This window comes from Paramormyrops kingsleyae, unplaced genomic scaffold (assembly GCF_048594095.1).
Source record: "Paramormyrops kingsleyae isolate MSU_618 unplaced genomic scaffold, PKINGS_0.4 ups39, whole genome shotgun sequence".
NCBI lineage: Eukaryota > Metazoa > Chordata > Actinopteri > Osteoglossiformes > Mormyridae > Paramormyrops > Paramormyrops kingsleyae.
In genome coordinates this window covers 192,051-219,331 of record NW_027325977.1, presented here as the reverse complement: position 1 = coordinate 219,331, position 27,281 = coordinate 192,051, and the positions used below count along the sequence as shown (strand labels likewise).

Genomic DNA, 27,281 nt, shown 5'->3' with positions numbered 1-27,281 from the left:
GCCCCCTGGAGGATGGGCTCCCCCTCTGAGTCTGGTTAGGATTAGGGCTTCCTCTGCTGCCCCCTGGAGGATGGGCTCCCCCTCTGAGTCTGGTTCCTCCCAAGGATTCTTCCTTCTAGGGAGTTTTTCCTTGCCACTGTCACCTCTGACTGCTCACTGGGGGCTTTGGGTGGGGATGCTGTAAAGTGCTTTGAGACGATGTAATATTGTGAGAACATTCTATACAAATAAATTGAATTGAATCGAATATTGAATAAGGACCTTGAATGACCTGAAGATTTCTCAACTCATATTGTGTTGCAAAGTTTTTATTCCCAGCCAAAATGCCACATTTACTGATTTAGCTTGAACACATTGAGATTTGTGGTAGTCAGTATAAGCAAAAATTAAATGATCATATGATTTTGTGCACTTACAAAAGTATTTATTTGCAATATATGTTATATAGGCTGTGATAGTGGTCTGCTAATAAAATAGAAATTTAATATAGCCTTTAAAAAAAGAGGTGAACCTTGAGAGTTGCTGTTGGGTGAATGTTAAGAATATAACTATGACAATTGTTGTAATATTCTTGTATATATGTACAATGTATATACACTCACCTAAAGGATTATTAGGAACACCTGTTCAATTTCTCATTAATGCAATTATCTAATCAACCAATCACATGGCAGTTGCTTCAATGCATTTAGGAGTGTGGTCCTGGTCAAGACAATTTCCTGAACTCCAAACTGAATGTCAGAATGGGAAAGAAAGGTGATTTAAGCAATTTTGAGCGTGGCATGGTTGTTGGTGCCAGACGGGCCGGTCTGAGTATTTCACAATCTGCTCAGTTACTGGGATTTTCACGCACAACCATTTCTAGGGTTTACAAAGAATGGTGTGAAAAGGGAAAAACATCCAGTATGCGGCAGTCCTGTGGGCAAAAATGCCTTGTTGATGCTAGAGGTCAGAGGAGAATGGGCCGACTGATTCAAGCTGATAGAAGAGCAACTTTGACTGAAATAACCACTCGTTACAACCGAGGTATGCAGCAAAACATTTGTGAAGCCACAACACGCACAACCTTGAGGCGGATGGGCTACAACAGCAGAAGACCCCACCGGGTACCACTCATCTCCACTACAAATAGGAAAAAGAGGCTACAATTTGCACGAGCTCACCAAATTTGGACAGTTGAAGACTGGAAAAATGTTGCCTGGTCTGATGAGTCTCGATTTCTGTTGAGACATTCAAATGGTAGAGTCAGAATTTGGCGTAAACAGAATGAGAACATGGATCCATCATGCCTTGTTACCACTGTGCAGGCTGGTGGTGGTAGTGTAATGGTGTGGGGGATGTTTTCTTGGCACACTTTAGGCCCCTTAGTGCCAATTGGGCATCGTTTAAATGCCACGGCCTACCTGAGCATTGTTTATGACCATGTCCATCCCTTTATGACCACCATGTACCCATCCTCTGATGGCTACTTCCAGCAGGATAATGCACCATGTCACAAAGCTCGAATCATTTCAAATTTGTTTCTTGAACATGACAATGAGTTCACTGTACTAAAATGGCCCCCACAGTCACCAGATCTCAACCCAATAGAGCATCTTTGGGATGTGGTGGAACGGGAGCTTCGTGCCCTGGATGTGCATCCCACAAATCTCCATCAACTGCAAGATGCTATCATATCAATATGGGCCAACATTTCTAAAGAACTCTCAGCCTGCATACTGTAATAATTTACTCTACTTCCACCAAAATCCATTTCCTAGGAACATCTGAGTACTTTACTAGAACAAAGATTTTTATTGAAGATTTTTAGTGGCACCAATAAAATATTAATCTGAAGTCGCTGCAAAGAAAAGATGAAAGTCTTTATGACCAGATATGTCGGTGAGAAATTTGGTGATTATTGGTCGCTGTTTTGGTACATTAAACCACATTTAGATTTTCACGTTAAGCATTTTAGAATGTCCGTAAAGTAGCCATAGGGCGGCAGCAAATGTGAAAGGTGAATCGTGAGTAAGATTGTGTGATAATGATTTGTGTGTGTTATTGATTTAAGTGTCACTGCAGAACCGCGTTTTATATGTACAAGTATAACGCAAAATGTGCATCATGACATAATTAGGTGGCGGCGGAAGCTTGTCCCCTTTCTCTTATTGTTACTTGTTATTAAGTCGCATGGATAATATCCCCAACAATCCTACGCCGGGCCACTGAGTCCGTGTCCATTTCTGCTTAGACCGCTCCCGCGTTTGATACGCAGCATTTCCAGTTTGTAAATGAAAGTGAAAGTATTTTAATGCTGGACTCTCCATTTTGTTAAGAAACGCGGATAAGATTCTGTATTGCAAGGTAAGATTTTAGTCAACAGCGGATGCTATATACTGTTTCTCAAACCAGTCCTGGGAGAACCTATACATATGTGTGTGTGTGTGTGTGTGTGTGTGTGTGTGTATACACACGCACCTATACAGTATATAGCGGCCGCACCTGTTGCATTATGTAGCTAGTAGATATTATGCATGTTTGTCACTATTTACCCTTCGTGTTCTTTAGAGGCCCCAGCAGGAGTCATCTGGTCTAGATCGGCACAAAAATGGAGGGAGCTGCTTCTGAAATGAGCCCCCCTGTGGAGTGTAAAACAAAGAGAACTGAGAGGTAAGACAGATCCTGTGTGTTTGTACGGCTTTACACACGGTCATAAAAAATAAACGTTCCAACATTCTCGAAAGAGAGAGTAATCAGTCTTAACTTAATTCACTTCCTCGAGACTTAACTGATTCAGGTCCGTGGGGTAGATGATTTATGTTTACCAGTTATTACATTTATGAAATTAATTTCCTTCAAGAATTTACATTTAATTATACTCCCTGTACGCCGTCCTCTGCTGCCACCTCGCGCTGATTCTTCAATTTTTCACATCTTCGGGGCGCGAGGTGATTTTCTGAATATGATCAAATAAAGTTTATATTTTCGGTCTCCACACCCCCCGCCCCCCGTTCAGAACATGTTATCGGTATTCAGTAACAGTCCAGTAGCTGGTCGGCAATTTTTTTTATTCGCAACTTGGTGAAATATATTATGGGGAACCCCATTTAAGGATACATTTATATAATATCAAGCAACAGCACGCAAGTCTAGTAACGGAGGCTGTAAAAATGATACTAAACCTTTCATACTGGGATCTTCATTTTAGGTGAGATACTTTATTTCACATTAAAGCTAAATGTAAACAAGCATGTTTGCATCAAGAGCTTCATGGCATAACAAAGTACATGAAGACAGAGCAGAAGGTTAAACAGCTGAAGATTTAATGTGACCCTGTCCACATATGAATTATATTTATATAATGAGGATCTTTCCTCTCACTGTCCACAGTGTCCTGACGGAGAGAGCAGGCTCACCTGTACCCAGCTGTGTTTCCATGAAGAGTGACAGGTCAATGGACAAAGGAATCAACTTCAGAGAGGGACCTTTTCCTACAGATCAAAGGTAAATATACATTTAAACATTGTTTTAAACACTCAGACTCTCAGTCAGAAGACATACAGGCAAACACAAGCTACAAGAAAAAAAACGCAATTTCTTTTAAACTTTTGCAAATCCTATTGTCTTTGAAAATTTAAACAAGTTTAGTTTTGTCTGTCTTCTGTATAAATCACGTCTGAGGTAAAAGGATGAGGATTACTGTAAAGACTGACTTCTTTCAAGCTGTCTCATGTCACTGCTTCTCTTATTCTGTCATAAGCAAGCTGATGTCAGGAAGCCGCCCTAATGAAATAAGCTCAGAATGTGGATGGCAGTTACATCTATTTAAATAAAAATATAATGGTTGGATATTTGTGTTTTATTCACAGGGACCGAGTGAATAGATGTAATTTACATCCACATAAAGCAGACTTATCATCCATCTTCAAGGTTTGCATTTATTAAGTATATTTTCTTACATTTTATCTAAATTGACATATATCTTCTACAGATACATGTATACAATAAGTAGTTTGTCCTGTGAAAGAAATATTTACAACTAATGCTGCGTTCCATTTACCTCGGAGATCGGAAGTCGGAGCTGGGAATGACGTCACACCCAAGTTAACCTCGTTCCAGTACAGCAAGTCGGAAAGCCGTTTAGCAAAACCAGGGACCTGAAATCGCTTGAATAGGGACCTGTTTCAAACAGCAGGGTTTCTTGCTTAGCCAGATAACTCCTTGTATTTAATGTGCCCCAGTTTAAATGGCCTTCATCTTCATTCACTTATATTTAGCTCAGAGTACATTAAATTCCGACTTCAGTTGATATTTCCCACTAGGAACTCCGAATTTCCAAGTTACAAGTTGAAATGTAACGCAGCATAATTCACAAATGAAGTTATAAAAAGATTCGGTGCCAGAAGTGATAATAATTAAACTGTAACTGTTCATTTCAGTTACTGGAGGAAAAAGCTCAAACGTTTCTGAAGGATGAGCTGATGAAATTCAAAAGGTACCTGGATCGGAATGACCCAGAATGCTCTGAGCCTCAGCTGGAGGAGGACAATGACCTGGACAGTGATGGTCAGATGCAGAAGACCTGTGGTAGAGAGGGAGCTCTGAAGATCACACTGTACATCCTGAGGACCATGGAGCAAAATGATCTCGCTGACAAGCTGGAGAAGAGTAAGAGCTGTACCTCATTCAGTGTGTGTTTGATTTACTGCAGAAAAAGAGTTTATGAAAAAATGTGTATTACATTTCAGTTTATCATTTATTTAATTTGATTTAATTTGGCCTAAATGAGTAAAAAATGTTTTTTGAAAAGTACTCATTTTATTTCAGGGGATCTTTTGTCGCAGTTTCAGCGCACAATCAAATGTAACCTGAAGAAGAAATTTGAGTGTGTATTTGAAGGGAAAGCTAAGGAAGGACAGCCAACACTTCTCAAAGAGATTTACACTGAACTCTACATAACTGAAGGGGGAGCTGGAGGAGTCAATGATGAACATGAAGTGAGACAGATTGAAACAGCATCCAAGAAAAGTGTAACAGAAGATACTACAGTCAAGTGCAATGATATATTTAAACCCTTACATGGGCGTGTGACACCTATCAGAACTGTACTCACAAAAGGGGTCGCAGGTATCGGGAAAACAGTCTCTGTGCAGAAAGTTATTCTTGACTGGGCAGAAGGAAAAGCAAACCAGGACATTCACTTCATATTTGCTCTTCCTTTCCGGGACCTGAATTTGATTAAGGATGAATACAGTCTGATTGGTCTGCTTCACCACTTAGTCCCAGAACTGAAATCGCTTGAATCCACTGAGCTGTGTAGGTACAAAGTTTTGTTGATCTTTGATGGTCTGGATGAATGTCGCCTTCCTCTAGATTTTCAGAACAATGAGAGCTGGTTTGATGTAACAAAGAAAACATTACTGGATGTGCTGTTGACTAACCTCATTAAGGGGAATCTGCTTCCATCCGCTCTCCTCTGGATAACCTCCCGGCCAGCAGCAGCCAATCAGATACCTCCTGAGTGTATCCACCAGGTGACAGAGATACGAGGGTTCAGTGATGCCCAGAAGGAGGAGTATTTCAGGAAGAGATTTAGTGATCAGGGTCTGGCCAGCAGGATTATCACACATGTGAAATCATCAAGGAGCCTCTTCATCATGTGTCACATACCTGTGTTCTGCTGGATTTCAGCCACTGTCCTTGAAAGGCTTTTTAGTGAGACTGACAAGGGAGAAATTCCAAGGACTCTGACTGAAATGTACACACACTTCCTGAACTTTCAGGCAAGTTTAAAAAAAGACAAATATATGAAAAACTATGAAACCAAGCTTAAGGATTACAGCAAGGAATTCCTTTTAAAACTTGGTAAACTGGCTTTTGACAACCTTGATAAAGGCAATCTCATATTTTATGAGCAAGATCTGATAGGGAATAACATTGATGTCACTGAAGCTTCAGTTTACTCTGGAGTGTGCACAGAAGTCTTTAAGGAGGAATATGGATTGTATCAGGAGAAGGTGTACTGCTTTGTGCATCTGAGCATCCAGGAGTATCTCGCTGCTTTATATGTGTTTCTGTCAAACTCATCAGCTGACCTGCTGAAGACTGCAGTGGATCAGGCATTAAAGAGCAAGAATGGACACTTGGACCTCTACCTCCGCTTCCTCCTGGGCCTCTCAACAGACTCCAGTAAAACTCTGTTACAAAAACTACTGGGAGAGACAAGACCCAGCTCACATAACATTAAGGAAACAGCCCAGTACATCAAGGAGAAAATACAGGAGAATTTATCTGCAGAAAGGACCATCAACCTGTTCCACTGTCTGAATGAACTGGGTGACAATTCTCTAATAGAAGAAGTACAAAGATACCTGAGTTCAGGAAGCCTTTCAGCAGCAGACCTCTCACCTGCACAGTGGTCAGCTCTGGCCTTTGTGTTACTGATGTCAGATAAGGAGCTGGATGTGTTTGACCTGAAGAAATACATCAGATCAGATGAGGGCCTTCAGAGGCTGCTGCCTGTGATCAAGAAATCTAGGACAGCTCTGTAAGTGATCTTACATACGTCTGTTGCTAAAGAAGTACAGATGTTATTCATGCTACTGCTTTTATATCTTTTTTCATTCTGGATACTGCAGGATATGTATATTTTTTAACATTCTTGCTGTGGCGTGTGGTTCAGTGGGTTTGGACTCTGTGCCTGTGGTCAGAAGGTCATTGGTTTAAATACCTGGCTGGCAGAGTGATGCTGGTTTTGGACCCTTGAGCAAGGCCCTTACCCCCCAACTTCAGGGGGCTGGATGCTGGCCAACCCTGAGCTCTGACCTGTATGTGTGTGTCAGAGAGAGCAACATCAGAGAGGCGACAGCACTATTTTACCAGGGGGACGAATAAAGTTTCACTATTTCATCCCGATCTGACAGGATTGGTAATTGTGTGATTAGTGTTTTGGAAATTTAACAGGTTCTCAGATACAGCAAACAGAAAATAAGGATTTCAGTCATGATGTCAGCAATTCAAAAGTCATATAAAAAATAATAATTAAAATAACTTAAGCTCTTCTTGACATTCAAATCCCACATAAACATGTACACTTACACACATCCGAGGCAGGAACTGAACCCAAAACCCTAGATCCCCTGGGTCGGCTGTAGTGCTGATCACTGAACCCCAGTGCTGCTCAGAGCTTTATAAAAATACTTTTGCATATATTACAGAGTCTCAGGGTAACTCACCCTGTAAGGTCATTAAAAAGCAGGTTCGTCTCGGCTGGGGAGAGTCAAGTAAAAACTATTTGCGTTTCTGACTAGGACAAGGAAACAACAAAATAACTGATATTTCATCTATATGCTGCAAGTCTTATTGTACTTAAAAATGTTTATTTTGATATTTTATTTGATATACCTGTGTGTGGTGTATGTATTTATATCTTAACACGTTTCCTTTTCCAGGCTGGACAGCTGTAGACTCACAGAGACATGCTGTGAAGTGTTGGCTTCAGCTCTCAGATCAAACTCCTCTCAGCTGACAGAGCTGGACCTGAGTGACAATGACCTGCAGGATTCAGGGGTGAAGATGCTCTCTGCTGGACTGGGGGATTCACACTGTACACTGGAGATACTGAGGTCAGTATTACTGGGTATTCCACACTGTAATGTGTAATTACTGAATTCTTTATTGAAGTCGTCACATTTAGTTAAAAGTAATACTCATAGTGGTGAGGTGTTTTTATTTATTGGAGAGATATTGTCTGTCTCTCTGCAGGGTGTCAGGCTGTAGAGTCACAGAAGAAGGCTGTTCTTCCCTGGCGTCAGCTCTGAGGTCAAACCCCTCACACCTGAGCGAGCTGGACCTGAGCTACAATCACCCAGGAGACTCAGGAGTGAAGCTGCTCTCTGCTCTACTGGATGATCCCAGCTGTACACTGGAGAAACTGAAGTGAGTATAGAATGTGTGTCTGTGTTACGTCCCGGTCTAGGGTCAGGCGCAACAAAAGGTGGAGTGAGACCACTATTTTGGTATTAGTGGTGGGTTTATTAATGGTGGGAACCACTTCAGGAGCCGACAAGGCCAAAATAACAAACAAAACACCTCTAACTGGAACCTAAACAAGATACCACTTACCTAACCCAAACAACAGAAAACAAAGGTACACAAAACTAATCTATCTCCCTGACTAATTCCAAAACAGTGAGAAAACTTAATCAAAGCAAAATGGCGTCGTGCTCCCTACTTCCCTAGCTACCCACGGAGAACCTCAATGGGTGCGGATAGGTACAGAAATTTACAGATGTTTACAGAACAGAATCCACAGCAACCAAATCCAAAGAAAAGGGCAGAAATCAATGGTCAGACAGCAAAAGGGGCCAAGCACAATAAATCATCAATCATACAGCAAATAACAAACAAAGTACAAAGCAAGAGGCCTCCTTCTTCTTGGCCTGGACAGGCCTTATAAAGGAAGTGAATCTGGGACATAGGAGGAAACCCGGCCAATCAAAGCAGAGGGGAAGGTGATGCAACAGTGGGCAGGGCCAGGAACAGAATGACACACCCCCCACAGAAACATCCGCCCCTATAGGGAGTAACTTGTCCCTGGGGGTCGTAACAGTCTGGTTCTCCTATAGACTCATGTATGTGGACAAAGTACAACAATTAAATAAATGGATACAGCAGTACTATGTCATTCTGCTTCTGATATAGTGTGGACCACGGTGGAGAGTGCAGGACCAGACCAGGGTTCCATAAATGTAAGTTTGTTTGCATGTTTTTATGCTTAATACCATTTTTACTACTTTATGATAGCATTCACATAATTATTGTGATGTTTGTTTTTTTTTCTACTTTTCTTTTTTGGGTTTAAAAATGACTATTTTCTTAAATAACAATGGGAGTTTGGGAACTTCTGTAGTAGTACTGTTTTGAGATTTGTTAGTATTGTCCTAAGACAGCACCCATAATCTCCCCAAACTGGCTGTGACACTGAACGTCTCCTCAATCTGCGCTAGTGATGGGAATTTCGGCTCTTTTTAGTGAGTCGGATCATTTGGCTCAGCTCACCAAGAAGCGCCGGCTCTTCCGGCTCCCAAACGACTCTTCATTTTATTACTTCTGCCTCAGCCAGATTCAGCGCTGTTATGACGCATGATTGATATGTGTACTAAACCTTATGATTTTCTCAATACCATAATTTTACATTATGTTTGGTATAAAAAGATTAAATGTAAAAACCTCAAACACTACTACACGTGTATTGAACATCATAGAAGTGGAAAATCTGTTTTGTCTTTGATGCCATTAACAATCAAATAACATAAATAACAAATAACAATAAAGAAATAATAAATAAATAACGTGCAAAACACCAGCATCCAACAGTTTTAGTATCTATCCACTTTAACAACTTTCCATCCCCTTTCTAACAGTGTAACATTTTAACATTTCCTTTGGGGCAGAAAGGCTAAGTGCCTCAGCTTAGACGGGCTGATCCGGCTTCTGGCAGTAGCAGGCACGCTAGCCTGTCTTTTTCCTTCCCTCTGAACTGTTGGATGCGCAGTTCCTAAGTGTCTGTGAAGGTTGTTTGTGGATCCTGATCGAAATGACAGCTTCATCTTGCAAACTGTGCATTGTGCCTTTGAGTTACCATAGCTATTAAAATGCATCCAAATGCCGCTTCGTTTCCAACTATCACTCATCTTGCCTATTATTCGCGCACCACACTCTCTCTTTCTCTCCTCCTTTTCCTCCCTCGTGCTCTGTACCTGTACACCGTCAGCACGCACACCCCCCCCCCCCCTTATCTGACTCATCACGTGATTGATCGCGCGGCTCACACGCCATTAACACAAACTTCAGTCACAGTCAGAGCAGCATGGAGCGCTGACCCGCGGAGATGTTTTGTTTTATAAAAATGTCTCTTGGTCAGGATCCAGATCTTTTGAGCAAATTAACTTCTAGTGGTACTCTTTGTGGTACAATTTCAGGTTTAACACGTTTGATTAATGCTGTTTGTAATTTTATTTACCTGTAATTAAGGCTATTAATTTAGCAACATTTCGCCCCGTCTTCCCGCCAGCGTCGCGCGGGCGTCCGACATTTCACATGAATACTGAGGTATTTCATATACTTGAATTCCTGCTTCGTTTTTATATTTTATGTATCGTACAGAATAATAGAGCGCAGGCTAAAGTGCAGTTCGGTCCCCAGCGAGTCTCTCAGCGCGGCGTGTCTCACAGCGCAGGGGGCAGCCGGAGCGCCGCAGACTCGGGCGGCTACATGAGTATATTGGGAATAAAATGTGTGTATTGGAGCGAGTTCTGTGTTAGTGAGTGTGTGAGGTGTGACAGTGATAATGATGGAGATGCTGGGCTTCGTGATGGGATTAATCGCTCTTCCTCTTGCCCACAGACTCCTGCCAGCTGACGCTGGACCCCAACACAGCAAACAGCCTCCTGTCTCTGTCAGAGGGGATCAGGAAGGTGACATGGGGGGCAGAGCAGCCATATCCTGATCATCCAGAGAGATTTGACCGCTGGCCCCAAGTTCTGTGCAGAGAGAGTCTGACTGGTCGCTGTTACTGGGAGGCTGAGTGGAGTGGAGATGGAGCCCGGATAGGAGTGACTTATAAAGGAATCAGGAGGAAAGGAGGGAGTGATGACTGTCAGCTTGGAGCCAATGACAAGTCATGGATGCTGCACTGCTCTCCTGACAGTTACTGTGTCCGGCACAATAATAAACAGACTGACATACCCATAAAGCCCTCAGGCTCCCGCAGAGTAGGAGTGTATCTGGACTGGGCGGCTGGTACTCTGTCCTTCTACAGAGTCTCCTCTGATGGACTGACCCTCCTGTACAGCTTCACCTCCTCATTCACTGAACCCCTCTGTCCAGGATTAAGGGTTTATTATCCAAACTCCCCTGTGTCCCTGTGCATGATGGGATAGCTCACTGTGTGCTGGAGGAATCATTTTTACCTTATCAGAGTGTCACATGTCGCTGCTTCTCTGTGGCAAAAAGGTAAAATCTCTGCTTTTTAACCAGTATAACCCTTTTTACTCTGTCTGAAGTGTGACGTATGTCAGACAAAATAAGTGAACGAGTTCAGCAAACTGAACAAACATGCAAAATGACTATTTTTCTGACTGATTAAAATGTAATGAAATGTAATCATGTTGAATAGGGGGGCTTTTCCCCTCCCCTGTATATGTACATTTTATATATTTATGTCTGTATATTGTATTTGCTACCTGTACACTGACAATAAAGGCTTCATATTGTATCCTATTAATGTCCTGGTTCAGCTCCACTCAAAGCGTGAGGTAACTGGGTAACATAAATCGTATAATACAATTAAATAAATTCACTTTACTGTAATTGAACATAACTAACAGCATTAGATTAAATCAGCATATATAATTACCATGTAAAAGGAGACGGGAGAACAGCGAAAGCAAAAACAAAGTTAAAAACAAAAGTCATAAATCACATCAGTAACATACATTAGATTAAATTATCAAAATACAACAAGCAACAATAAAAAAATCCTAACTAAACCTGTGAACTGCTACAGCAGTGAGAGCCAGTGAGGCATGTAAGGACCTGCTGTAAGTCAGCATGTGACTGGCTGGAAACTACACCTGCACTGTCAGAAAAAAAAGTACCAATCTGTACGGGCTGTTCCCTCAAGGGTCTGTCAATTGTATTCTAGCTGTAGGTAAAAGTGCCCTTTAGTCTAATTTAAGGTACAGAAATGGAGTCTGAGGGAGGGAACATTAAGTTTGCACCTTGGGGAACAAAACTGAACCAGGACTGTCCCTCTTTTTTGACAGTGTGGGACTATATATGCGTATAGTGAACGGACCACCGACAGCCTTGGTCACTCCCTTGGGTCTCATTCTCGTTCTGAATGAACTGGTGAGTGAGTGGATGAACATGAGTATCTGTCATTCACCTACTGACTCAGCAACTCAGTCCACTCCTTCAGCATGAAGTGAATGGCAAATTTTCTCCAGTTATAGACAAGATAAGACGTCTCATTCCTAAGATGGTGCCAGTGTGTGTGGCCGGCCGTCTTCCATGATTAGCTCCTGTTGGTGTTTTTTTGTTTTTTGTTGCTTTTTGCTGGAAATGTTTGCTCCTTACTGGTATATGATCGCCAAGCTCTATTTGATATTCGTTCTGCTACAAAATGCCGGATTATAAACATTAACAGCAGACACGGTGACCTTCCACTGTTTTACTAGGAGTACCCAATCATCTATGCCGCATTCAGACTTCAATCAAGTGCCTTCTGCGATCTTTTAGCTCGTCGAGATCTACTGGTTAAGGAGGAGGAGTAGCTATAGTTTTTAAAGAGAACTTCTATTTGTAAACAGTTATCAGCAGTTTTACAATTTTGAGGTGATTATGTGTGAACTGGGCCGCCTAAATCTAGTATTTATTGCTGTGATTTACCGGCCGCCAAAATATATATAAGAAGGACTTTATTAGTGACTTTTCTAACTTTTTGACTTATTTAATGCCAAAATATGACCGGGTTTTGATTGTGGGTGATTTTAACATACATATTTGCTGCTCGCCTAAGCCGCTAGTTAAAGACTTCCTGAATCTTACTGAATCTTCTGACCTGTAATAGGTCTGTAATAGGTCCTACTGAAGATCATGGCCATCCTTTAGACCTTGTACCATCATATGGCCTGTCTGTTTATAATATGGCAGTTTGTGAGGCTGATTTCTCTGATCATTCCCCCATTCTGATGGAAAGTTATCTTCCGTGTGATGCCCCTAACTTGTGCGGCCTCCCAATGTTTCCGACAGATGAAGCCTTCTACTGCTACAAAATTTGTAACTGCGTTTAATGATGCTGTTGGACCGTGTTTAGAGAATATTCACTGTACCGATATGGAGGAGCTAACTTCACTTTTGTACTGCACTTGCCAGGATATTTTAGATTGTCATTGTCTCTCTTAAAGTTTGTCCTTCTAAGCCAAAATCGATGCCATGGCTGAATGATATTACTCAAGCTGCCATAGAAGGACAGCGTTCCTGTCCCGTGATCCAGGTTCACTCCTATCTCAGAAGAGCGGGGGCAAATATAATAGTGTCATCATTATTGTGCCAGAGTGTGTAACTAGAGGGATCACAGTACAAACACCAGGACCTGTTATTGCTTCCAAGCCCACTGTCATTACTCCATCCTATGCTGCTGATCCCTTTATATGTGACGGCTACACCAATCAAATGCCCGCTCCACTCAACCTCCCAGTAGCAGCACCCAGTCAGACCCTCTGTACACAGCACTTGCCGGAGTGAGTCAAAACTCTCCCAGTGATCAGGATATGACTCTGTCTCTCTCTTCCATGTCACCACTCTGTTGCCCTTAGACAGTTGGAGGTGTCTGTTTGCTGTGTTGGGGTCCAGAACGAGCCGACAGTAGTCTGATGGAGGAGAAGAGATGGTTTGGTTTTAAGTCTATTTCATACTGTGCACAGACTTCTACACACATATTACGTTTGTCTGTGTGCGCAGACTGTTGTAACTGGTCCATGAGTACAGCAATGATATTCCAGCAGACCAGCAGGCTAACAATTCGCTGCAATGTGCAGTCAACACATACCGATGCACTAAAGTCATTGTCATTTGACTTATATTAAGTCAAAGTCAAAGTGAACTTTATTGTCATCTCGGCTATATACATGTATACAGTGAAACGAGAAGACGTAGCTCCAGTTCTTACAAAGTACAAATAGGCACAGAGAATAAATATATAAACTATAAATATAAATATAAACTCTAAGCTAGCGTGGAAATTGTGCAATTAGTTAAGGAGGTATTCAGAATATGTGCAAGTATTGCAACAGCAGAGAAACATATTTCAATACTGGAAATGTAATTTTGTGTGCAAATGTGTACAAATGATTAGTAGCAGTTCAACATGATACAAGGACAGTATTTTTTTTTAAATGCAGTTTTGCACAGTTGTTTTTGTGCATGTAGCAGCATGTGCATTTTAAACAGTGATGTGTAAAGTGCAGATGTGTAAAGTCACAGTAAAGTCACGGTTCACAGTTCAGGTGTGTGTGTGGGTGGGGGTGGGAGGGCAGGCAGCACTGCTCTCGCAGTCTGGTCGATCGGGCTTTGATGCTGCGTTAGCGTCTGCCAGATGGGAGTAGTGCAGAGAGTCCGTGTGGGTGGGGAGGAGTCCAGCACGATGCGGGAGGCCGTTCTGATGCAGCGCTTGTGGAAGATCTCCTGCAGTGAGGGGAGAGACGCCCCGATGATGTTACCAGCGGCTTTAACGATCCGCTGCAGGCTCTTCTGGTCAGCAGCACTGGCACTGCCCAACCAGACGGAAATGCAGCTGGTCAGGACGCTCTCTATGCTGCCTCTGTAAACACGGAGAGGATGGGAGGAGGGAGGTTGGCCCGCTTCAATCGTCTCAGGAAGTGGAGACACTGCTGAGCCTTTTTGGTGATGGAGGTGGTGTTGGTGGTCCAGGTGAGGTCGTCTGAGATGTGAATTCCTGTGCTCAGTCTGATGGTGCTGGACATTTTGTCGCCGATACGGACGGACTGAGGCCTCTCTGACAGAATGTCCAGGATCCAGTTACACAGAGAGGTGCTCAGTCCCAGCTCGTTCAGTTTCCTGCTGAGCCTTTGGGGGATGATGGTGTCGAATGCTGAGCTGAAGTCCATGAACAGCATTCTAACATAAGTGTCTCTCTTCTCCAGGTGAGATAGGGAGAGGTGAAGGGCAGAGAATTTGGCATCTTCAGTCGACCTCTTTGATCAATATGCAAACTGTGAGTGAGACATTTTGCAATTTCATGAAAAATATTGGCTCATTTTGAATTTCATGACAGAAACACGTCTCAAAAAAGTTGGGAGGGGGGCAATAAGAGGCTGGAAAAGTTAGTGGTACAAAAACCCAACAGCTGGATATAAATATTACCAATTCATAATATTTGTTTGAGTAAGTGTACACTATATCTTTAATATTAAAAGTCTTGCCTTGGGTATGCTGTGCACCTTTTGCATTTTTAATAATGAGTACAATAGTAACTTCTACATACAGTGGCACAATTTATACATGTAGGATCACACATGCACATATCACAGGGCCTAAATTCCAGGTGGCCTGAGACAAGGCCGAGCCTGGTACGAGAGGCACCAAAGGGGGGTTACACACACAAACACACACACACAGATATCAAGGGAGGCCAGCACTCCAACTTTTATTGCCCAAAGATTTAGGGACCTACAGACAACCAGAGTGGACTTCACGGACAGGGGTCCCTCGACTTGGCACACAACCCCCTCCCCATACACTCTGCCTTACATATCACTCACCCAACAGACGAACACCCAAAAGGAAGTTTCATTTAAGTTTGGCTTTTGTATACCCTGTATATTGATTTACTCACGACTACAAGTCTCAATATACAGATAGGTTATGTTTGTATGTGTCCTTAGACAATCTTAGTGTTTTGTGTGCCATCCTTATAACCATGTTCACGGAGTATCACCTATTTTACCCCTTTGCACTTGAACACATATAAATTTAAATAAATCGATAGGTATAGCAACCATTGTATATATGTTCTCATGGTATACCAGAAGAATCTGGAAAATTAGTGTAACCAATGTGTCCTAACTTTCTTCTTTGAGTCTTCTTTGTTAAAACCCCCCCTTCTCTTCCAACATTCCTTTGTGGTCCTTATCTGATCTTGGTGGACCGTCACCAAGTTTCTTTGTTCTAACATGCTATGTTAAAAGAACTGAATTAAGGTGTATCTTATCCATTCTGGAGAAGATCAATTGGCATAAGCCACACCAAACAAAATATGTTGTTTCCAGATGTGCAACTTATATTGATATTACTACAAACTAACGGTCACGCCTATCTATGGATAAGATGTGCTGTTTATAATATGAATATTTGATGTAATATCTGCACAAAGTGTAACATCTGTTGAGGTGCAACCCAAAACACCTGTATCCTATACTGATGTGAATCAGTCACTTCAATTAATCAATTAATACAGATGGTATGAGGTATGTACCTGTGAAGCTGGTATGGCATGTTTGGTGTCAAACTGATTGTTAGTCACTCCTGATTCCAAATCTGGTCAGTGATTACCATAAAAGTGGATGTATCAAAAGTTATAACAGCTTAATGAAAATGATCAGTAAAGGGAGAATCAGTCCCAAAAGGACTGATACAGACCCCCTTCCAAAAGCCCGCCAAATGGATGGCCAGCCATTGGGCCAGGAGTCGAATTCCTGGTCATCCCTATTCATGAACTTTAGACCATAAAAACCTGGACCTCAGAACAAAGGTGGGCAGAGAACAACCATCAGCCCGAGGAAAGACCATCAGCCCGGGAGAAGAGAAGCCCACAAGAAACCCTCTGGTGAAGGCCCAGCTGAACAGAGAACAGCACCCAAGACAAAGCTTCACCAGGAGAGAGAATCCAAAGGGGCTCCACTCCACTGCTCCAAACGCCGCGCCTTCCTGAATGCCATCAGCTGAACAGCTCTGCCATCAACTGCCAAGACCCCCCCCCCCCCACTCTTCAACCAAGTAAACCAACTTCCTTTCATTCTAACAACTTAAGCTGTTCTGCTAACCTGCTATAAGACTTTACGGTTGTGTTCCACAAACTGTGCTTGCTTTGAAGAACAGTTTTTCCCATTTAAGGTTACTCATTTAAATCCGGTCATTGCATTTTCATAATTACATCGTTTGTTTTATTCCGTTATTTCGTGTTTGTTGTTTGTGTTAGGTGTAATGTCTGTCTTATGTTAGTTGTAGTGTTAGCTAGGAATAAATGCATGTCTTTTACACAACTTTAGCCTCCGTCATTGAGTGTCTCACAATAAAGTCCCTGCCTCTGTGCGATCTTGCTACACGCTCTGAACCTCAAACTCGCCTGAGGGGAGCTTCGCTACCAATCGTTTACATTACCTGGTGATGCAGCTCGCTGGACGAGCCTTCTAACTCAGGTTACTAAGCGATACAGGTAATTAGTGAATCCCATTTAAGTCTCACATTAACAGACTCACAGGGATACCGCAATTGAGTTTGGAGGATCCGACCCTTCGGCATAACGATTGGTTAATAATCAGCATTAAATAATAACTAATTAAACTTTAATTCATTTCAAACATATTGGTGGAGATATAAAAAATTACCTGAGCTAATAATTCCTACATACAGTATATATAAAGGTCTTGACAGGACCAATTATTTTGACATGGAAAGTGTACAGGGCAGTTTGTTTACAAATTGGTAATAAACAGACTTTTTTATGTTATAGTTCTGGCTAGCAGACTGTAATACAGTTAGGGGTGATATTCTGCCCCTAAGCCTCGAGGATGCATTGGGGCTGTACTTTACGCTGAAGGAAGAAAAATGCAAAACTGCAGAGTGCAATGTATGTAAAGCTAATGCTGAACACAATAAGATTTATACAAACTAGATGTCTTCAGACTTGCATTCTTTCTAAATTTTGCTGTCACAGCACCGGGCGGAATTGGAGCGAGGGTGAGGCATGGTGCAGGCAGGAAGGGAATATGGACGACCCACTAGAGACTCACAGGAACACGGGGGTTTATTAAACAACATCGAACACACAAAAAACACTACAAAATAAATGGACCGCGCAGGGTCAAAACTAAACAGGGGATAAACAAAGACTAACTACAAATGGGGCAGGGAAACAAAGGGCAGGCAGGCAGGCAATAAATCACACAACATTCAAACCTCAGTAACATACATCAATAGCGACTACATCAAACATCACTGACATCCAACAAAATACAATGAAGCACTCAGGGAGGGTGCAGGATAACGAGCAATCAGGAAAACACACAAGGGCAGGCAGAAGAACAGGCAACAGGGGGAACTAATAATTAACTCAGGGAGTGGGAGGGGAAAACTAAGACACTGACAGAAACAAGGAAACAGAATCTACACTAGAGGAATAACAGACAGGTAAAAACACAAGCAGGGGCACCAAGCATGAAACCACATACAAATCACAAGACGCAGGAACTAAAAAAGTCATACAAATGAAACAAAATACAACAACAGAGGAGGTGGGATTCTAACACACAACAGAGGGGTTAACATGCTCAGCTCATTGAGCCATGGGGTCAACTGGGAACAGGGGAAACACTACAGACTAGGACAACGGGGGAAGACAGGATGGCCAGGATGACACCTGCTGGCCAAACGGAGAGAAGATGCAAGACTGGGACAAAACAGGTGCTGACCTTGACATTTGGTTAATTACGCTTAAAAGTTCTATCTGTGCTCCATCGTATATTTTGTACTGGAGACTGACTTGTACTTTCTGACTACAAATGGTTAGTTGGGGAATACAATGATATTTTAATGACTGATTTCTTTATTGTATTTAATTTGGCAGCAATTGCACAATTTGCAGTTTAAGAAATAGGCCTATTCTGATTTTTGTGAAAGTTGTTACTGAATAAAACAAAGAAGCAAACCTGTGTAAATCATTTTGTACATGATCACCCATTAAGCTCATACACTGTCAGCTGCAGGGATTTGGCAGAGACTGGTGGCTGTATGGTGCAGGTTGGTTGTCACCATTGGGTGTGAGCTTAATAGGTGACTTTTTGGGGTTGATATCTGTTACACTGAACATAAGAACATAAGAACATAAGAAATTTACAAACGAGAGGAGGCCATTCGGCCCATCAAGCTCGTTTGGGGAGAACTTAACTAATAGCTCAGAGTTGTTAAAATCTTATCTAGCTCTGATTTAAAGGAACCCATGGTTTTAGCTTCCACTACACTAGCAGGAAGACTATTCCATACTCTAACTACACGCTGTGTAAAGAAGTCCATCCATCCATCCATCCATCATCTTCCGCTTGTCCGGGGTTCGGGTCGCGGGGGTAGCAACTTCAGTAGAGGCACCCAGGCCTCCCTCTCCCCAGCTAACCCCACCAGCTCCTCGGGGGGGACACCGAGGCGTTCCCAGGCCAGCCGAGAGATATAATCCCTCCAGCGAGTCCTGGGCCTGCCTCGGGGCCTCCTCCCTGTAGGACAGGCACGGAAAACCTCTCCGGGTAGCCGCCCAGGAGGCATCCGCACCAGATGTCCAAACCACCTCAACTGGCTCCTTTCGACGTGAAGAAGCAGCGGTTCTACTCCGAGGCCCTCCCGGATATCCGAACTTCTCACCCTATCCCTAAGGGAGAGCCCAGACACCCTGCGGAGAAACCTCATTTCGGCCGCTTGTATTCATGATCTCGTTCTTTCGGTCATTACCCATAGCTCATGACCATAGGTGAGGGTAGGGACAAAGATGGACCAATAGATCGAGAGTTTGGCTTTTTGGCTCAGTTCTTTCTTAGCCACGACGGACCGGTTAAGCGCCTGCAGAACTGCAGACGCCGCTCCGATCCGTCTATCCAACTCCCGATCCCGCCTACCCTCACTCGTGAACAATACCCCGAGATACTTAAACTCCTCCACTTGAGGCAGTACGTCTTCCCCAACCCGAAGAGGGCAAACCACCCGTTTCCGGCTGAGAACCATGGTCTCGGACTTGGAGGTGCTAATCCTCATCCCTGCCGCTTCGCACTCGGCTGCGAACCGCCCCAGAGCCTGCTGGAGATCCCCAGCAGATGAAGCCAACAGGACGACATCGTCTGCAAAAAGCAGCGAGGCAATCCTGAGGTCACCAAACTGGACACCCTCAACGCCTTGGCTGCGCCTAGAAATCCTGTCCATAAATATGATAAACAGGACCGATGACAAAGGGCAGCCCTGGCGGAGCCCAACACGCACCTGGAACACGTCCGACTTATTGCCGGCAATGCGGACCAAGCTTCTGCTCCGTTCGTACAGGGACCGGATCGCCCACAACAGTGGACCCCGGACCCCATACTCGCGAAGCACCCCCCACAGAGCACCTCGGGGAACCCGGTCGTAAGCCTTTTCCAAATCCACAAAACACATGTAGACTGGATAGGCAAACTCCCAGGCCCCCTCCAGTACCCCTGCAAGGGTCTAAAGCTGGTCCAGTGTTCCACGACCAGGACGAAAACCGCATTGTTCCTCCTGAATCCGAGATTCGACTATCGATCTCACCCTCCTCTCCAGTACCCTGGAATAGACCTTCCCAGGGAGGCTGAGAAGTGTGATCCCCCTGTAGTTGGAACACACCCTCCGGGTCCCCTTTCTTAAATAAGGGGACCACCACCCCGGTCTGCCAATCCAGCGGCACTGTCCCTGACCTCCACGCACTGTTCAGAAGGCGTGTCAGCCACGACAGCCCCACAACATCTAGAGCCTTCAGGTACTCCGGGCGGATCTCGTCCACCCCCGGGGCCCGGCCACCACGGAGTTGTTTAACCACCGCGGCCACTTCAGCCTCAGTGATGGGCAAGCCCCCCCCAGCACCCTCGGGCTCTACGCCCTCAGATGTCTCAAAGGCAGTATGCGTAGATGTATCGGAGGCAGGGTTGAGGAGGTCCTCAAAGTATTCCTTCCACCTCCGGATGATGTCCCCAGATGAGGTCAACAGCCCACCCCCCCCACTATAAATAGTAGGAACCAGGAGCTGCTTCCCCCTCCTGATACTCCGTATGGTTTGCCAGAACCTTTTTGAGGCCGACCGAAAGTCACTTTCCATGGCCTCACCGAACTCCTCCCACGCCCGGGTTTTTGCTTCTGTGACCGCCCGAGCCGCGTTCCGCCTGGCCCGCCGGTACCCGTCAGCTGCCTCCGGAGACCCCCGGGCTAATAATTCCCGGTAAGCCTCCTTTTTCAGCTTCACGGCCCCCCTCACCTCTGGTGTCCACCATCGGGTACGGGGGTTACCGCCACGACTGGCACCGACCACCCTGCAGCCACAGCTCCGTACGGCCGCTTCCACAATGGAGGTCCGGAACAGTGTCCATTCGGACTCAATGTCCCCTACCTCCCCCAGCATGCAGTTGGAATTCTGCCGGAGGCACGAGTTAAAGCTCCAGTGAACAGGAGCCTCTGCCAGACGTTCCCAGCAGACCCTCACTATACGCTTGGGCCTACCAGGTCTGACCGGCTTCCTCCCCCGCCACCTGAGCCAACTCATCACCAGGTGGTGATCAGTTGACAGCTCTGCCCCTCTCTTTACCCGAGTGTCCAAGACAGAGGGCCGCAGATCAGTTGATACGATTATAAAATCGATCATCGACCTGTAGCCCCGGGCATGTTCGTACCATGTCCACTTATGGACACCCTTATGCTCGAACATGGTGTTCGTTATGGACAAACCATGCATTGCACAGAAGTCCAATAACTGAACACCACTCAGATTCAGATCAGGGAGGCCGTTCCTCCCAATCACCCCCTTCCAGGTCACACTGTCATTGCCCACGTGAGCGTTGAAGTCCCCCAGCAAAACGATGGAATCCCCCCGCGGCACGCCAAATAGCATAGCGCTAAGGGAATCCAAGAAGGCCGGGTACTCCGAACTGACATTCGGCGCATAAGCGCAGATGACAGTCGGAGACCTATCCCCGACCCGAAGGCGCAGGGAAACAGCCCTCTCGTTCAGCGGGGTAAACTCCGATGTTAATGCACCGAGCTGTGGGGCCACCAATAGCCCTACCCCAGCCCGGCGTCGCTCACCCGCCGCAACTCCAGAGTAAAAGAGCGTCCAGCCCCTCTCCAGGAGATTGGTTCCAGAACCCAAGCTATGTGTTGAAGTGAGCCCGACTATATCTAGTCGATACCTCTCAACCTCACGCACAAGCTCAGGCTCCTTCCCCACCAGAGAGGTGACATTCCATGTCCCGAAAGCCAGTTTTGTCAGCCGGGGATCGGACCACCAGGGCCTCCCTTGGCCGCCACCCAATCCACAATGCACCGAACCCCTGACATTCCCCTTGCGGGTGGTGGGCCCACCTGGGGACAGTCCCGCGTGCCTCTTTCGGGCTGTGCCCGGCCGGGCCCCACGGGCCAAGGCCCGGCCACCAGGCGCTCGCCAACGGGCCCCTCCCCCAGGCCTGGCTCCAGGGTGGGGCCCCGGTGACCCTAGTCCGGGCGAGGGAAACGGGACTTTGATTTGTAACTTTTTCATAGGGTTCTTTTGGATTGCTCTTTGTCTGGCCCCTCCCCTGGGACCTTTTTGCCTTGGGAGACCCTACCAGGGGCTATTGCCCCCGACAACCTAGCCCCCAGGTTCAGGGAGGCACGCAAACCCCTCCACCACGATAAGGTGGCAATCCAAGGAGGAGTGTGTAAAGAAGTGCTTCCTCAAATTTGTTTTAAAATGTTCTCCCGCATACTGGAGTATGAAACTTTGTCATTTGTTAGAAAGAATATTATTTAAAGACCATTTAAGAAAGACCTTTCGTTTAGATTAACCCCCCTGTTCAGTGCCTTTGACCCTCCCCTGTGGGAAATCCCTGACTCATTATAACTCACAGTGAATTTAATTTACCATAAACAACTCAAGTCACCCATCTGTGGAAGAACCTCAATTCACGCCTGAAATAGTTCTTACAAGCTGTTATCTTCTCTTCAGGTTCATACTCACTGTGATTAAGTCCACAGCCTCTCTCAGCTCCTGCAGCTCCTTCTCTTTCACTTCAATTCTCTGCTGAAATTCCATCTGTGTTTCACCCATATCTTTCTACATGTAGCAAAAAGATGATGAAATGAGTTTGTTTTATTGAAGGTGATCATATTCTTTAATCATCCACTGCAGGATGGACCCCAGCCTTGTTCCCTATGCTGCCTGAGAAAGGCTCCAGGTCCCCATGACCCTGACTGGGATAAATGGTTAGGAGATTCTCCTCTGCCCTCTCTCATTAACAAGGTGTCTTCTCTCACAGACCTGCCACAGTCTTGCTGTTTTATGTTTACTGCACCATCCTCAGTAAACTCTACACACTGTAGTGTGTGAAAATCCCAGGATGGTGGCGATTTCTGAGATGCTGGAAGCACCATGTTTGACGCTAACAATCGCATCATATTTAAAACCTCTTATCTCACACATCTCAGCCATTCAGATGCTCAGCCAGATAATAAGTGATCCTCTTCACCCTGTTTGCTTGCTGCATGCATTCAACTGTAGCCACAGGATTCACTGTTTGATGGAGTTTTTGGTAGAAAATTTGAACTTTTTATACTTTATAGTAACATCATGACCCAGGTTTGCCTCAGTTAGAACGCAGACTCTGATATAAGTTAAGGTGCTAAAATTTCTCTTTAATCAGTTATAGGATATATTCAGTAACACATTTCTTTACCAAACCAGACTTGATCTCTGCATCTTTAAAGCAGAAATGCTCACGAGTTAAGACAAAAAAGTTATAACTTAATAAAATTCATAATTTATATTAGAGAGTTTCTGGCCTGACCTACATCTCCGCTCTTTCTGCAGCAGCTGTGATTGTATCATGGTCTCTGTGTTCAAACGTCTTACAGGAATAACAGATGCACTGCTGGTCGGTATGGCAGTAGCTCTCCAGGGGTTTGTCATGGAGGGAACAGACCTTGTCGGGCAGATGTCCAGTAGGATCAGCCAGCTTGTGCTTCTGAAAAGCTGAAGACTCATAGTGAGGCTGGAGGTGAGTTTCACAGTAAGAGGCCAGACACACCAGGCAGAACTTGACTGCTCTGCATTTTCTCCCAGTACAGAAATCACACTCCACATCTCCAGGTCCAGCATAATGGTCAGCAGGAGTAGCTGCTTGTAGTCCAGTCTGCTTCAGTTTCTCCACCACTTCAGCCAGGATGGTGTTTCTGCCCAGAACAGGTCTGGGTGTGAAGGTCTCTCTGCACTGGGGGCAGCTGTAAACTTCAAGATGATCATCCTGATCCCAGTAGCTCTTAATGCATCTCATACAGTAACTGTGTCTACAGGGAATAGTCACTGGATCTTTCAGTAGTACCAGACAGATCGAACAGCATAACTGGTTCTGATTCCCTGTAATACTGGCTTCTGCCATTTTACCACGAACACTGATAGGATTCAGTTTAGTTTTCTCTCAGTTTTCTGTGTGTGAGAGTGGGAGGAGCTTCCTGCTTCTCAGGCTGCAGTAGGTGTGGTTTTAGACTGAGGCCAGACTGAGAAGAGCAGTTAGATCAAACTCCACCTTCGTGTCTTAGGAAGGAGAGTCAGGTGACCAGGTTTAGAATGACTATTAATTTTCCTCCAGAAAGCTTTCCAGGATGTAACTATGTAAATTTATTTTAGATACTACTAAGTTAAAATATCAACTACACACCTAAAGTAGCAAGACCAGCTTCAGTTAAGCCCAGAAAAAGAATGATAAAATACTGGATAAAATATCCAACAAATTTCAATAATCTCCTTATGAAGTATACAGTTATGGGACAGCACAGTATAGGAAGCACAGGGCACAAGGCAGGGACACCCTGGACGGGATGCCAGTCCATCACTGGGCAAACACTCATTCACATGCTGAGGACAATTTAGATACTAATTCACCAAACTGCATGTTCTTGGACTGTGGGAGGAAACCTGAGGAAACTCACAGGAACACGGGGAGAACATGGAAGCTGTACATGCAGAACCAGGAGTGGGAACCAGACCCACAAGCCTCCAGGTGTGGCTACAGCGCCACCTACCAAGTCACAGTGCTGTCTGACAGTGCACATGGTTTCAGGAAGGCACCACCTGTGTGCACCTGCAAGCAGTACACTCTCCCGTCACCTGGAGGCGCTGTTTCTCATTTACTTGTTGCAGCCAATAATAATAAGTCGAGACAGGAGGTGCAGTTTGTATGGAATCTGTCCTACAGCCATGAAGCTTTTGGGTCACGGTGCGCATTTGGACAATAAATCATCTGGACATTAAATCTTCAGTAACATGCAAAGAAATAACACAGCATGTCCTGGAGGAGCTGCACTGTGTGCTGCTGCCCTCCATATGAGTGCTGGACTTCACTGCACTGTAGGTATTCCAGTGAATGCTGCATATTTCACTGTGTTTCTGTACCTGTACATATTTCACTTATTTGGGCTGGGATTTGATCGCATTGTGTCGTGGTATTTTACATATAACTTGTCCTTTCCATGTAGGCCTGCATGCATTTAGCCTGCGCTACCAAATAAGGACGTGCACAGAGCCCAATAATTGTATTTGCATCTGTATTTGCTAAGGCAGCAAAATTATTTGTGTTTGTATTTGAATAACAGTGGAAATAGTTGTAACAATCCAGTTTTTGTTTTTACTTCACTTCTAATTTTTGAATATTAAACTGTTAATAGGCCTATGTGTTATTCAATAATGCGTTTATGAAAACCATAAACCAATATTACATTTAAGTATTTGTAATAATTTTAATGAACATTTATAACCATAAACATAATCGAAAAGAAAATAATTTAAAAAAAAACACTCGGTTCTTAATCCACACTCAAACCAGTAGACTGAACTCTAAACCAGGGTTTCCCAAACCTTTTTGCCTGGGGACCCAAAAGGGAGATTTGTAATTTGCCTGGGACTCTAACCCATAATTAATGATGAAATACCATTACATGTTAACGATATAAAAACAAAACAAAAAAACGCATAAAGAACCAAAAGTTGAAGTATACAAACAATATTCTTTAATATATTTTTTTTTTTAATGGTTTTAGTTTTATTATTTATATCTGTATTGCTGTCTCATTCTAAAACGCTTAATGTGAAAAAGCTTAATATGGTTTAATGTACCAACACAGTGACCAATAATCACCAAATTTCCCAGAGACATATCTGGTCATAAAGACTTTAACCTGACAAAAAACTAAAACCAAAATGCTAGGAATATGTACTTTATCTTAAGTTAAGCGTTTCCTCTCCTTTGATGCCCATTATAAGGAAAAGGCTTAATATGGTTTAATGTAACAGCGACCAATAATCACCAAATTTCTCACAGAGATATTTGGTCATAAAAACTTTTCTTTCAAATCCAAAATATTAGGAATATGCACTTTATCTCACATTAAGCCTTTTCCATTGACGCCCGTTGTAAGACAAAAGAAAGCATTAAAAAAAGACAATAATAAATAAATGTAATGGACTGTAAGGTATCACATATTTAGTTTTTTTAATTATTATTAGCAGACGCCCTCTTCTGACTACAGGAACCTCTATGTAGGAAACCCCCTGGACTTCCAATGGACCTCCATCCAATCACCGTCCTCCTTTAGTTATTGTTCGCCTGCATAGGAGGGGCCTAATGCAGCAGACACCCCCTGGACTTCCAATGAACCTCCATCCAATCACCGTCCTCCTTTAGTTATTGTTCGCCAGCATAGGAGGGGCCTAATGCAGCAGACACCCCCTGGACTTCCAATGGACCGCCATCCAATCACCGTCCTCCTTTAGTTATTAGTCGCCTGCATAGGAGGGGCCTAATGCAGCAGACACCCCCTGGACTTCCAATGGACCTCCATCCAATCACCGTCCTCCTTTAGTTATTGTTTGCCTGCATAGGAGGGGCCTAATGCAGCAGACACCCCCTGGAAACTAACGTGCTGGATAAACAGTTTTTCAGTAGGCAGAAGCAGTGAATGTTGTCTCATTATTTAAGATTTCGGATTTAAGAAGTTTGTGGGTTCTTTGGTAGGTATGGTTCTATATTTATGTTACTTGGAAATTATTTGGAATAGACCGTTTGTGATTTGTTTTTTTAATTGCACTTTATGTAGCATACTGTTTCCCGAGTAGTCAGTCACTGCGTCAATGAAATTTTCAAGATATCCTGCCTACCCCACTGCCTGCGACGTCTCTACTACCTGTGACCCCCTTCCAGCCTGTGATGCCTTCCCTGTACGTCCTTCTGCCTGTGATGCCTTCCCTGTATGCTGTTCTGCCTGTGATGCCTTCCCTGTACGCCGTTCTGCCTGTGATGCCTTCCCTGTACGCCCTTCTGCCTGTGATGCCTTCCCTGTACGCCCTTCTGCCTGTGATGCCTTCCCTGTACGCCCTTCTGCCTGTGATGCCTTCCCTGTACGCCCTTCTGCCTGTGATGCCTTCCCTGTACGCCCTTCTGCCTGTTATGCCTTCCCTGTACGCCCTTCTGTCTGTGATGCCTTCCCTGTACGCCCTTCTTCCTGTGATGCCTTCCCTGTACGCCCTTCTGTCTGTGATGCCTTCCCTGTATGCCCTTCTTCCTGTGATGCCTTCCCTGTACGCCCTTCTGCCTGTGATGCCTTTCCTGAATGCCGTTCTGCCTGTGATGCCTTCCCTGTATGCCCTTCTTCCTGTGATGCCTTCCCTGTACGCCCTTGTGCCTGTGATGCCTTTCCTGAATGCC

The 27,281-nt window shown here is 44.3% G+C and overlaps 3 protein-coding genes and 1 pseudogene across 3 annotated transcripts in view; 3 read left to right on the top strand and 1 right to left on the bottom strand.

Moving 5' to 3' along the window:
• LOC140586324 (protein NLRC3-like) overlaps positions 1-27,281 on the top strand; it is a 62,578-nt gene that overhangs the window by 21,707 nt on the left and 13,590 nt on the right. Inside the window, exon 6 of the mRNA XM_072708125.1 lies at positions 7,434-7,607. Within this exon, the coding sequence (XP_072564226.1) occupies positions 7,434-7,607 (174 nt within the window). The remainder of the gene's footprint in view (positions 1-7,433; positions 7,608-27,281) is intronic.
• On the top strand, positions 4,464-6,533 carry LOC140586331 (NLR family CARD domain-containing protein 3-like). Its single transcript, XM_072708142.1, has 2 exons — positions 4,464-4,673; positions 4,833-6,533. The coding sequence occupies exons 1-2, from the start codon at positions 4,464-4,466 to the stop codon at positions 6,531-6,533; spliced, it is 1,911 nt and encodes a 636-aa protein (XP_072564243.1).
• On the top strand, positions 10,118-10,925 carry LOC140586319 (stonustoxin subunit beta-like). Its single transcript, XM_072708119.1, has 2 exons — positions 10,118-10,279; positions 10,390-10,925. Exons 1-2 carry the CDS (start codon positions 10,258-10,260, stop codon positions 10,923-10,925), a joined length of 558 nt encoding a protein of 185 aa, XP_072564220.1. The 5' UTR covers positions 10,118-10,257.
• On the bottom strand, positions 14,358-24,125 carry LOC140586318 (E3 ubiquitin/ISG15 ligase TRIM25-like; annotated as a pseudogene).